This window comes from Clinocottus analis, unplaced genomic scaffold, assembly GCF_023055335.1.
Source record: "Clinocottus analis isolate CAN_PGR_092001 unplaced genomic scaffold, fCliAna1.0.p SCAF_12, whole genome shotgun sequence".
Classification (NCBI taxonomy): domain Eukaryota; kingdom Metazoa; phylum Chordata; class Actinopteri; order Perciformes; family Cottidae; genus Clinocottus; species Clinocottus analis.
This window is the reverse complement of record NW_027175843.1, coordinates 1,906,074-1,919,534: the sequence shown is the minus strand read 5'-3', so window position 1 is coordinate 1,919,534 and position 13,461 is coordinate 1,906,074. Positions and strand designations below refer to the sequence as shown.

The following is a 13,461-nucleotide window of genomic DNA, read 5'->3' as shown; positions in this document are numbered from 1 at the left end:
GAAAAGGTCAAGAGTACTAGTTGATGATTTTGAGATTTCAGCGGCTGCTTCATCCCTGTCATTCCCACGGAGTTAACAACATCCCCATCATGGATCCATTTGCGCTCTTTAAACAGCTCATACCTTTACCTAGTGCATACTCCAACAACGGGTAACATACTACTCAGTGTGCACAAAAGGTTTTCAAGAGGAGGTTCATTCCCACTAATTGCTCCGGATTTTCACTGTGCGAGTGTGTCCTCATCATGGAGAATGACTGTGTTAGATTAGCGGATTTGGAGCGTTGTGCCCACTGCCTACAGTATCTGTTTTTCCGAGGATGCATTACCAGAGTTTCCCCTGTAATCGTTCATTAAAGGTGTGCTTCCTCTGATGAAATATTGCTTTCATTGCACAAAAATGTGAAATCAATGATGATTCATCAGTTGGCCCCACTGTTATCTGAAACAAACACATTTATTGTAATTACGGTGCATTTGGCAATGCATCATCTTATAAGTATCCAAACAATATGGGGATCCATGAGAATGAGAACCAGAATTGAGTTAAAAAACAAACAATTCCTGGGCTTTACTGCTCTCATGGATTTAAAAAGGGGATTCGTCCGCACCTCAGACGCGGACAATAACCTCCCGGCCCCTCCTGCGTACCTTTATGGCCTTCTGGATGTTGATGCAGGACTCCCGGATGGTGCGGAGCAGGTTGTTGAAGCGGCCCATCTCCTGCACCAGCACCGTGTTCATGCTCTGATTGTAGCTGGTGGGGTATCGCCTCATCACCGCCTCCAAGTCAAAGTCGGCAGGCAGCTTGCTCAGGACGTCAGCTGCCACATCAAAGACCATGTCGTCTGAGGATTTGGCGTCTCCGCCTGAAGAGCGGGACTGATCACAGACACAGAGCGACAGAGGACGGATGAGAAGGGGAGGCAGGACTTGTGGCTCGGATTGGTTTGACAGTTCATCATTTTTTTTCGGAGGAAATTATCCTTTGCTGTCTTTGACTTGTCAAATTATGCATTCCCTTTTTTTCTAGGACTCTTTTGCATCCGTGCTATTTCGATCCTGAAAAGATCCTGATGTTAAGAGGTTCCGACTTCTGACTTGGCCTTGCTTGTATTTCATCATCTTTCTGCCGAATTGATTTAGATTTATGCTTTTCACAGAGGACACAACCTGACACAGAATATCATAGTCATAGGATTTATGACTCCTAATTTCACCTTCCCTTTCTTTACATGGAGACATTTCTCCGGCTAGCCGACAGCTACCAATGTAACACCATTGATGATGAGATCCGAGGCGTATATTCACTGGAGTCCCACTGCGAACGAACACACAGCTTCACCCACACACATGCACACAAAAGAGCCTCAGAAGATGGAAGGCGTTGCTACATTTCTCCCAATTTCTCCCACACAGTCTTTTGACACAATCTTATCCACTATTCCAATAATCATTCATGCCAATAATTATTCACTCTAATCTGTGATTCTTTCCGCTTCCCCTTCACCAACTTGCATCATTTACCTATTTGATGCTCAGTCACTAGCCAGCGGTAATGGATAATTATTGACTAATGGCATCGAGGTTACAGTAGTGGAATGACAAATAGCTGTTTCATTCCATTGGAAGCGTCTCCCTGTTTATTGGTCATTAAGACTGATGGGATCGTATTAGATGCTAATAAAGTCCACACATGACTGAAGCCATTATTAATCTTGTTGAAAGGAGTCTATATGAATAAATGCCAGACTCCACTGAGCTCTAATTTTAACTCGAGGCGGCAATGCCCGTGGAAATCATTTTCTATTTGTTTGTGAGAAGCCAGGTCTGTGTTTCCATGCATATGTACACCGTATACTATTATCTTAACGAGATTAAAAGGATTAAACCAGAGGGTTTGGAATGCATAGGATGAAAATAGAGTATGTGTTCATGTATGACGCTCTGTGCTTGTTGTATGTGGAGATCATTCGCACTTGTTTGATATCAAGTTGAATTCCCACAGGAACTCCTGGTGCTCCTGGGCTAAGCGAGAGGCACCGCTCTGCGTCGTAAAATAAATAAATGGATACACGGAGGGCTAAATAAACTCCCAATCCCACTTCGCCGGAGAAGCAGTGCTTCTGCCGTTTTCAAGTAGGTCTTATTGCGAAATGTCTTCCATTTGATTTGCAGCAAAAGTTGACTGGAGCCACGAAGTGGTACGATATAATCCTGAACAAGCTAGGCTAATCTAACGCCACAGAGCTGAGATATAATGATGTGGGATCACACAGCTCCGCCAACGCCACTGTGCCTCATACGGTGCCAAAGAAAGACAAGGGATTCTTTTGTGGTTCTTTGACAAGCTTTTCTACAAACAACTGAAATATGTATTTATATTTTATCTCTTGAATTAAATCTGCATAGTACATTTTAATGTAGGGCGATGAAATATTTAATGCTGGCAAGGACACTTATAAAACACGGCGGGAGCTCCAGGGAAGCACATTGATGCCGTTTGTGTTTATGTGAGACTGTATTTCAGTGTGTAGGTACACGTGTTTTAAAGGGTGTGCTCTAGTCGAGTTGTTTTGTATGCGTGTGCGCGTTGCGCATTTGCTGGCTGAGAGTGTTTTGGATGCTGTCTACGACTTGAAAATCCAGCAGCTAAGCAGTGACATTCCAACTGAGCATCTGGGATGTTAGCCAAGAGGGGGCGCATTGGTTTCAGTGAGCGACCCAGAGCTGCTGGCGCTTGAAGATCAGTGCACTTTTCTTCTTTTTTTTTTTTTTGTATTTCACCTGTACCCATGCCAGGCCAGAGTGTTGTTTTTTTTTCTGGCCCAATTTTATAGTCACAATCCTCCAGGTCATTTAACGGCATAATAATGAATTCAGCATCAGATTGCTGAGCAGAATTCTGACACCCCGTCTTCATTAATCTAATAATAGCATTAAAAATATGTATTTTTATGTTCAGATGTTGCAATGGCTCAAATGAGCTGCTTCACAAGTCTTAGTACAACATATCAAAAGTGATACTACTACTTTGTGTTGCACATGTCCAGGTGGATTTACCTGTGTGAGCAAGACGCTGTCAAACAGTAGTTGCGTCTCCGCCTGATCTTTGGTGATATCTGCGTTGGCGTTCATGCCAAAAATCTCCGGCGACGGGTTGAGTGGCAGCGACTTGGTGTATTCTATGTAGCTGTTGTACTGGAAGCAGGAAGCAGAGGAAGAAGAGCGGAGTGAAGAGAGAGGACCATTCTTAACGCAACATCAGGAAACATCTCGAGTAATAACACTCATTGAAAAACAAGTCGGCTCCTTAGATCGCTGACATTTATTATAATGACTATGTAAATGTGACTTCATGAATAAAAGATGTGTTGCGTGCAGGGGGGGTGGGAGGGTGCAGCACTGGAGAACAAAATGCCAAATAAAATGGAGCGCGCCAGAGATTGCACTTGTGTTAACAAATATATCAACCCTCACTGATGGTGGCTGCCTGCTGTGCCTTGTTATACACATTTTATCTCCTAATGACTTTTTAAAGGTAGCTCAACAAAAGCACTAAGCAACTGAGTCCTGTAATATGCTTAGTTTAAAAACAAACACATTAAAGTGAGTTTAACTTTTCTGGAGTTTTTCCAAGAGAGATAGACGAGCTCTTTAGGGTGTAAAGTTAGGGTGCTGTTTCAGCTGTGTGCAATTCTAACACAGAGAAAGCCACATTGTTGGAGTTTACATGTATAAGACATTTGATATACATATTTAAATAACATGTTGCGTGATTTATCTATGCTACAGTGCACCTGATCTCAGAAAGGTTAACCTATCGTGAGTACAACAAAAGCATTTGCATCAGTGTCACTGATGCTTACATAATGGCCTTTTGTGCTGTGCAACCTGGGCAGAATATATAGGTTTGGGTTAAATCATTCTTGATTTGGATAAGGAGGGAGAAGGGGGGGGGGGGGGGGGGAGGATTAGATTTACCTTCTTGGCAGCAAATTACATATGAAATTACTCTACTGTATAGAAACGACCTCTGACATAAAAAACAACAACTAAGAAATGCTTTTCTCAGATGATGAGTGTTAAAAATAGCTGTTACAGTTAACAAGCTCCCCTTGTAGTGAGGGAGTGAGTGAGTGAGTAACTTACCAGTCGGTTCAGCAAGTTGCTTTCCATCTAAAATTTCCATCTATCTAATATAATACTGATTTCCCCTGCTTATAAGGTATGGCATTACTTAATTACTGTAAATCTTATATAAAATGTTTGTGCTTACAGCCAAATACAAGCTTAAATTGTGTTTTATTTATTTATATACACGTGTGTATTCAAACTTCTTAATGCTTTGCAATCAAAAGTTATCGCACTTATGTGTGATTTTCTGTTCCTTACATCTTCCTCAGCTGGCGCATAGTAGAGCCCACTGGGATCAAACTTGTAGTCGGGGTCCTCGATGATCTTTGAAGTGTAGAAGATGGAGAGGATAGTGCTTAGGGTCCGTCTGTCCCAGTCATCTGTCACGCGACCTCCGTAGTTACACTCCCCGGTCATGTAGCGGATGGCATCAAACGGCACTTCCTGCGGCAAACAACAAATTGTGCATTTCACACAGTAACCTAAGAATAACAATGCTTAGAGTTTCACATTTTAAATAAAGGTAAGTATATTCTTCGTTGTGTTATGTGTGCGATCTTCTGAAACCGACAACCTGGCTGAAATTTACTTCACGGCCACCGAGGTGAAGGGGTAAGGCCGTTGTGGCATTTTCTGAAGCTTTTTCACATTCTGACAAATTCAGCGAGCGCCACTTGGCTACAAGATGAAAAAGTCACTCCAATAAAAAACAAGACACCCTCAGTAGTTTATTTCTGACACTTTTTATCTCAGCTACAGCGGAGGACTTGGGAATGGTGGAGGGATAGAGTGCTATCGGTTTGTGGAAAAATGTCAAGAGGGTTTTTGAACATGGCTGATGAAAGCGGATACTTGAGTGAAGAGGAACCCACTTGTACAGGAAGAGCTGTCTTTATTATGGGCATAGAAAATATAGGAGTGGATGGTGTATGTGCATCTCCATGGGAGAGTCAGAGTTTTTCCTTTATGTCAAAGATGTATAGTCCATTCATTGGAGTACATGTTAGACTGTGCTCGTACGCTAGTCTGCATCCCACACTGTATGGAATATATCTGAAGAAAGATGAAAGTAATTTGTGAAAGCAGAGACATAAAAGAAAATCTACCTGGTACTGTTCAAGGAACATGTGCAGCTGCTGTACAGAGATCCGGAGGTCGGTCTCATTGAACTCATACGGAATGTTCCAGCCTAAAGGTCCAAACTTCCTCCTCTCCTGGGTCAGGGCGTGGAAGAAACACAGGCCGTACAGTAGTTTCTTGAAAACAACCTGAGAGGTGGAAAGGCAAAAATGTCTTCGATTAATAATTCGGTGAATCGTGGTGGTCGTTTAGTATTTCCCCGAGCTAAAATGAACACACTCTGAAATACACAGCGGGGGGTGGTAACAGACAAAATGGAGCACAGGACACCCACTGATGTCGGCATGATGGATATGCACAGCATGCCACCGAGACATACACACAAAGACGTACACGCACACACTGACCGGCTTGCTGCTGCTGCCAAAAAACTCCGGGTCAGAGATGGGGTCCATTAAGAAGGAGCGTGCAATGTTGGCGCGGAGGCCCTTCGGAGCCTCGTTGGTCATCTTCACCCCGTTCTGAAGCACCGCCACGGGGAAGGTGGGAGACGGGTAGCTGGTCAGCCAGAGCCTGAAGTCTGGGTGGGTCGTGTCTGGGTTCAGCTCCTGCTCACAGCCGCAAAGATAATGTCAGGAACTGTATGTATTGGAAGACAGGTGTAATGTATGCTGTTCCCATCGGGTGTATAGAAAGTGTGTGTGTGTGTGTGTTTGTGTGTGTTCGGACCTCACAGACTCTCTCAAGCTTCGACATCCACGATGTGGCCAAGTGGCAGTTCTGAAGAACCACCCAGTTGCCCTCTTTGATGCCCGACTCAATTATACGCATAGCAATAGGACCCTGGCCTTGGCCCAGAGAGAGAGAAGTCAGCTTGCTACCGGTATAGCCCTGAGGGATGAGGACAGCAGTGCACACACACACACACACATTCACGCAAACACACACACTTATGTAGCTGCTTTCTGTCCGGGAAGGAGCCCAAATAATTTTCAGTGCTTTTAAGACCAGTGTGGGAGCCTGGGAAATCTCGAGGATTCAATTTCCCCTTTCATTTTGAGTTTGTACACACAGCAGGCTTCAAAGCCGCTGAATTTCCCAGGTGCCTCCGTACCTTTTCATCTCCAAACTTAAGCAACGCAGCCATGGGGTCAGAGCCGGAGGAGAGGATGAAGATGAGCGGGGCACAGCAGTGGCTGTCAAAGAAGGCCTTACTTAGATCGAAGGGCGGCGCTTCGATGAAGGGACGACCCAAACTGTCGGAAACAAATTCCTGCACCATGGGAATAACCTGGGGGACACATGGATGGAATGAGTTTATCGTTACCCTTTACTGATGTATTTCCAGAGGAAATGTTGTGGAGAAAAGCGACGTTTTGAGAAATCGAGTTAAACGTCAATTTCCAAATGACATTCGACCATCTTTTGGAAAGCAACGTATGAACTGACCTTGTCTGGTCGGAGGCAACGGATAACCAGCATTCTCTGCAACTGGCTCAGCTTGTGCTGCCACCCTTCAGGGAAGGAAGTATGATGGGGGTCCTGCAGACAGGCAAAACATGTTGAATTCAGACTCTGCATGAATATCTTACTTCAAAGTCTTTGAGAGAAAAATAGTATAATAACTCTGTTCCTTGGAGAGGACAAGAGAAGTTATGGAGTTGCATTGTATCGAGCTGTTGCAAGATTGAGTATTATAATTACGCACAAGAGGGCCAATATGTGATGTAAATGGGGAGGGGAGTAATGCGGGGAAATGAATACATATGTTTGAAAAAGCAAAGGAAGAGGAAGAAGAGAGGTCAAAAGCAAAAGAAAAAAAAGCCACTGGGTACTGGGTCAGAGCAAAATGTTTTGATTAATTCCTGGAACAAGTGTGCCAGAGGATGTGAGCAATGGTAGCGGGAACCTTTGGATTTTTTTTCTCCCCGAGCTGTTTCTGGAGAGACTTCTGGCTATGTGTGTGTTGGCAGGTGCTTTGAGACAGATACACCTATTTAGAATCTCCTGGGGATGCTCTGTGTGTGCAGGGGTGTGTAGGCCCGTGTGAGCGCCCGCGTGCTTGATTGAACAGCTGTTCTTGCATCGAGATTGAATAAATGTGAATTCTACAACTGGAACAAACTAGATTTAATTGGATAGAAGTGCTGTGCCTGATTCTGTTGATTATAAATCAAAAGATGGTGGTGTGTGTCAGACAGCAAAGAGACGAGCATGTGTGGTGCACACATGTTTATGTGCACCGCACGTTGATTAAACAGCTGTTCTTGCGTCTAGATTGCATAGATGTGACTGGCACAACAGGAACAGAAAAGATTTAATTAGATAAAACTTCAATTTCAGATACTATATAATTGAAAGATGGAGCGAGAGTGTGAGTGTGTGCATCATTCACACCTGGCAAATTACTTTCCTCCGACATCCTCTCTTCCCTGTCCCTTTTGTCTGTACAACATTTAAACTAATATAACTCTGTTATTTAACACAAAATGAATTGAGTTGAAACTTGAGGGGATTTTTGGATCACCGGATTAGCAAATGGTTTTAGATGGAGTGAAGACGAATATGATCCCACTTTAGTAAATAAACAATAAGACCTGTTTGACAGCTATCAAAAGCTGTGAGCTGGCATGCTGGTTCACGTGCCAAACCCACTGGAAGATAGGTTTAACCTCTTTCCTCTGCCCTTATTCCCGTTCTAATCCCATCCCACCTGCTCACACTGTTATGCTCAGGGTTGCCCGCATGTTCCAGTCAAAGGACTTCTTTCCCTCCATCTACTTAACTTCTTCTTTACCACCCAGTCCATCACTGCCCCCTCACTTTGATTTAGATGAGAAGCTTGATTTTTATTTGTTGTCTTTGCTTCTTGGAATCTGAGCGTAGCGGCAAGCAGTCAGGACTAAGTTGGGGGCAAATAGCTCTACTCAATACCAATACGTCGTCATAGGATGTATCTTTTGTATTTTAAAGAGCATTTAACGTCATGCTGAAGACAAAAAGAGAGAGAGAGAGTGTGTGTGTGTGTGTGTGTGTGTATGTGTTAGGCCTTTGTGTCCATGGACACTGTCTGTCGTCAAAATGCTGAAAACCTTACATATCTTTAACATGTTTTTCAATAGACCACTTGTCAAGTGGCATCTTCAGAATATAATGTGTTCAGGTTCAGGTGGTAGCTGCAGCTACATGTGTCCTGATTGTGATGCAAGATGTGACCCAGTTTTGACAGCGAACCTCTGAAACTGCTAATCACAACCACATTTTCAGCTTTTACAGTTTCTACAGCAGGACACCAGCAGTGCCTGCCATATTAATATGTATATGGGGTGCATTTACAGATTTTATCCTCCTCTTAGTTCTCTCATCCATTGACGTAATGGTGCCTTTCTGCACATGCTGATTTTGTCTTTACCATCACAGAAACATATGTAACACCTCAAGGCAGAGCTACACCCAGACCGGCCAAGCAGCTTGATGATGACACTCACGGGGCTGTCGTAGACCGTCTTCCACTCATTCCTGTGGCGAGCCATGTCTTGACGCAAACTTTTGAAATTCTCCATTTCATTTAAGCGGCAAATCTCATCCCAAGACTTCTTTGGGAGCCAGGTGCAGGGATTTGAGTGGGGGTTGTCCAGGCCCACACCCCCCGTCAGGAGGAAGCGCCACTCCCCCTCATCCACCTACGTCATTCATCAGGGAAAAAGAGTTAACACAGCGGAGGATTAACTGTAATTTGCGATTTTAAGTGATTTAATGAGTTGACCTTTTGGAGGATTATAGATAACAACAATATCCATACAAATTAAAAAAACAAGATACATGTTATCTCCAGCAATCAGAGAGGTCTGATTGAGGAAAAACGTGGCTAATTAGCTCGTTTGATGAGCTAACCACTTAAAAACAAACAAATCAAACAACATCTATGGCTTTTAAGTGAAGTGTTATGGATCTGTACACGTGTGTAATTCCTACCAGTTTGCTGTGCATGAGCAGATTGACACTGAGGCAGAATGAAAAGAGCAGCTTGTCCTTCTCAAACAGTGAGCGACACACATTGACGTATAGCGAGTAGGTAAAGTGGTCTTTCAGGATCTGCAGTCTGAAGAAGACACGCGCTGGCATTGTTATAACTCACAAAACTCACCCACATTTATGCACTATGAACGATCTTCCATTCTTTTCTCTCTTTTTTTTTTATCAGTTTACAAGTCAAATCTGATCTTTTGAGAGGATAAGAAAGCTCCAGCATTTACTTTGAGCGGCTCGTGGCAAGAGCATTTGTCAGCCCTGCTTACCTCTGCTCCAAGTCGTCACTCGCCTCGGAGTTGTCGATGGAGCTGATGAAGAGGTTCATGAACCAGGTGAGGGAGTACTGGTACATGGGCTCAATGTTAGCCAGGTCAGCAATGGAGAAGAACAAGATGGCTGAGTGCATGGCAATCGGTGTGTAGCCCATGCGAGTCTCATCAATCTTCTGCTCCGTCACCTCAGCCACGGCCTGCTTTTCAGAGATCTCGTTGGCCAGCACTTTGGAGCAGGAGAGGATCTGGACGGCCGTCTCGTCCTCCAGGATGTTGCCCTCGGAGGAGGAGAGCACCTCTAAGATTTTATCCTCGATCTCCTTCAGTTGTCTGACAAAAGTGCGAGAGCAATTTAACGTGTCTACCATTTCCACTTCGAAGGTGGACATTCTATTTGATAAGTGGATTTAACTTGACAGGTGTGTGCTATTGTCTGTACCTTTTGTTCTCTGCTCCCTGCAGGATGAGAGCCTGTTTCTCTTCCTCCAGGTCTGGCCTTTCTCGGGCCACAACAATACCCAGCAGCTGGTCCTGGATGCCCTCTGGGGTGATCATGAAGTTCAGAAGGGTCACCTACAGCACAGAGGAAGAACTACGTTAACAAACTGTACAGTATACAGTATTATCTGTGTGTGTGTGTGTGTGTATGTGCGTGCGTGTGTGTGTGTGTGTTTTGTTTTGGGTGTGCAGCTTTAATCATCTCAGCTTTAGTACAATTCTCCCAACGAACCTTCTTTCCAATCAATTCCAATAACCGCTGCAGCTTTAGCAAAGTGCAGGTAGGATGCATTTACTTTTTTTTCCTTCTTTTCTGTGAAATGTGTGGAAGTGTGTCTTTTACCACACAGCCTTAGTCATTCTGCTCCGCACTTACCCGGAGGTTAAAAGCCTATATCTGCTATCTACTCCTTGCCCTAATAAACGAGTGCACTTCTCCGGGGCCTAATTCCATTTCTATTGATGCTGCGGACCCACTCAGCTGGTGGTAAAGACTCGGAGCCCATATAAATCTCTCGTTTGTCCTTTTCACACATACCCCCTCCCTCCTTCTTTGCTTCCGTTCCTCCCTTGAGGTCTTTAAGGGCTGTTTTACTACATACTTGCTCTCTTGTATTTGAAAGTATTGCATTTCAAATAGTGCTTTATGGATATAATGGATGCCCCGTAGTATACTGTAGGCGAAAAAAAAAAAAGACTAAGCGAAAATGAAGAAAAAAAAAAAGATTTAGCCAGTTTTGAAAAATGACTTGAACCCATCTAATGGCTGCCCATAAAGAGCGGGGTCCTGAAAATAGATGCTTGAAATGTGATCTTCAGTAATGCTTTCCAACCTCTCTCTAATGCAGTTTCCTTTAATGTTCCTTTTCTTGGAATTATTTTTTTTATTCTTGGGGGGAGTGTGCGCTCCATTGGAAAGGCGTTATTATTGCACGATGATTCATTTTTGTAAAAAACGTGACATTTGAGTGGTATGAGGCAATAAGTGGGAATCAACAAGGAAAGCTCAGGCTCATCTGTCGGTAAGGCGAAATCAAGTGTCGAAACTAACTGTGCAGTCCAGCAAACAATATGTTGTTGAGTTCAAATGTTTAAATACATAAGACTTGGAGTTGACAGCCATGCCAGCAGCTTTGTTTAGAACTAAAGTTATTTGCATTAAGTCTTACAAGCATCTTTGCTTACAAGCTCAAAAGGAAAGAATGCATATATTTTATAGGTATATTGTTTATCGTGTGAACCATCTTATTTTAATGTGGTTAGCAATTAGCTAATATCCCGATGCACAGCTGAGGCCAGTGGGAATGCCTTTTTTGTGCAGGAATTTGGTCATAAACCATGTTCTGGTAACATATTAGACAAATTATTGCAGTTTTGGCTTGAAGGTGGAAAGAGGCCCCAAAGTCGTAGGGATACATCGTTTGGGAAGCATTTCTTTACAATAGTTTGTGACAATCCATCCAGAAGATATTGAGCTATTTCACTAAATAACTGAAAACGTACCGATGGTAGTACAAGGAGAGTCATCGGATCACCAAAGTCCTTACGAGTTCATCGTCTGGAGACCATCAGTCAAGATATTTGCGCCAATCCATCAACTAGATATTTCAGTCTGTATCAAAGTGGTGGGCCGACCAATTTTCCAGGCAATATTGCTATCCATAGCGCGGGAAAAAACTCCTTCCACATTATAGAAAGCCCCACATTTTGACAAGCCAGACTTATTATATCAATCGACGTCTCGCTCACACAAAAAAATATTGTTTCAGCTTGCAGAAAATACAGTGCCCCAGATAGCAGTTACACTTCAGTGACAATGAACTGTATTTTGGAAAGTCAGTTCTACTATTCGGCGAACTAAAAATCCCACAGGACAACAAAACAAACTAGGTTAACTATTGCTATCAGGTGTGATGAGAATAATACTTAAAAGGCAGAGGAATACAGATTCCTGTGACAGCCCGTAGTCTAGTAACTCTTTCTATTATCTTCTGTTTTGGCAGCAGCTTTGTTGAGGGAGATACATCTACAGAGGGATTGACGGGAAGCAGCTCAATCTGCATGAAAAGGGTTGGCGTAGGGCGCATGGCGGATTGCAGAGGGCTCATTGCATCAACACTGACACCTGCTGCAAACAGCTACGGCGTGTGACTACTACCGGGAAACACTCTGATTACTGTCATCATGAGTATAGGCGTCTGTCTGGAGTATGTATTGTTTATGTGTGTGTGACTATGGACGGAGGTTGCAGTGGCAGCGTTAATGGGACAATCCCTAATCCCGCAAATACATATTTAGGACCAGGTCTGTCTGTGTGTCTCAATATAAATACAACAGCGTTTAACAATAAGGGCTGCAGTATTTATGTGTGTTTAGGTATTAGAGTCACTGTAGTTTTCTGCAATGTGAAATAATGGATACTAAAAGACGCCAGAGGCCGTTTCTCACTATACGGTACCTTGACGGAGGTCTCAGGCAGGTAGTGTGGGTTGCGTAGCTTGGTCGTGATGTAGAAGCGAAAGTCGGGAGCATATTCGATGGTGGAGTCTCCGAGGCGGATGCATATGGCACCAGCCTGTTTGAAAGTCTGTCTCAGCAGCAGAGGCTCCAGGATAGGGTCCAGCTCCTCTCCGACGTTCTCCAGCAGCACTGAAACAAAATGTGCAATCTCTTATGGGAGCTGTCATGTTCAAGTACTGTCTTCTGCTGTTGACCGAATCTACCGTCTACGACAGTTGAACCGTTTCCCACATCACCAAAATCTATGCATCATGGAACTGGTTCCAGATCTCTTTTAGAAAACTGTTTATATGATATTATATTGTGTTGCAGAACATGAAACGTCTCTACCTTTACATCACAACAGAGACCGATCTCTGAGCTGCTGTAGAGTCCAGGTTAATAAGTAAGGGTGATCTCGCATTTGCTGTGAAGGTTCCTATAGATCGATGGCAGCTCATAACTCAGTATACCCATAATATACTTAGAAAAAAACTTTTCTCAGAAAATAATATCATTATAATCTTTGTTTGGCTGGTCTCTTCAAGACCGACTTCACGTCATTGTGTGCGTCGTCCTGCGTCTGGGAAGCACTCAGCGGTGAACACTGCGAAACCTGTGCAGCACATGTGCAATGCCCCAAAAAAGGCAAGTATTACATTATCAAGTGCCTTATTCCCACGGCATAATTATTCATGTGATTTCACATTAAGTATGATAATGCTGTTCTGATGTTAAGAACAGTCGCCCATCTATAATTGACGTGACGCCTGAGGTAATAACAAAAGTTTTTATACAGCATTCAGAGCCGGTGACAGCTGATGAACTTTCTCTGGAATACTTTACTAAACATGAGTCCAGCCGTTTAAGACATCGGGGAAGGGATTTTCTTTTTCAACCGTGCTAAAATAAAGAATACTTGCACATAACCAGGATTACCGAAA

At 43.5% G+C, this 13,461-nt stretch overlaps 1 protein-coding gene across 1 annotated transcript in view; it reads right to left on the bottom strand.

Annotated features, from left to right (window-relative positions):
* Window positions 1-13,461, bottom strand: part of dnah7 (dynein, axonemal, heavy chain 7) — a 64,310-nt gene that overhangs the window by 5,901 nt on the left and 44,948 nt on the right. The window contains exons 50-62 of the mRNA XM_068571982.1: window positions 12,477-12,667; window positions 9,960-10,093; window positions 9,515-9,850; window positions 9,192-9,318; window positions 8,705-8,899; window positions 6,666-6,758; window positions 6,331-6,507; window positions 5,946-6,107; window positions 5,624-5,824; window positions 5,243-5,404; window positions 4,395-4,580; window positions 3,063-3,200; window positions 651-881 (exon numbers count right to left, since the gene is read on the bottom strand). Of these exons, the coding sequence (XP_068428083.1) occupies window positions 651-881; window positions 3,063-3,200; window positions 4,395-4,580; window positions 5,243-5,404; window positions 5,624-5,824; window positions 5,946-6,107; window positions 6,331-6,507; window positions 6,666-6,758; window positions 8,705-8,899; window positions 9,192-9,318; window positions 9,515-9,850; window positions 9,960-10,093; window positions 12,477-12,667 (2,333 nt within the window). The remainder of the gene's footprint in view (window positions 1-650; window positions 882-3,062; window positions 3,201-4,394; window positions 4,581-5,242; window positions 5,405-5,623; window positions 5,825-5,945; window positions 6,108-6,330; window positions 6,508-6,665; window positions 6,759-8,704; window positions 8,900-9,191; window positions 9,319-9,514; window positions 9,851-9,959; window positions 10,094-12,476; window positions 12,668-13,461) is intronic.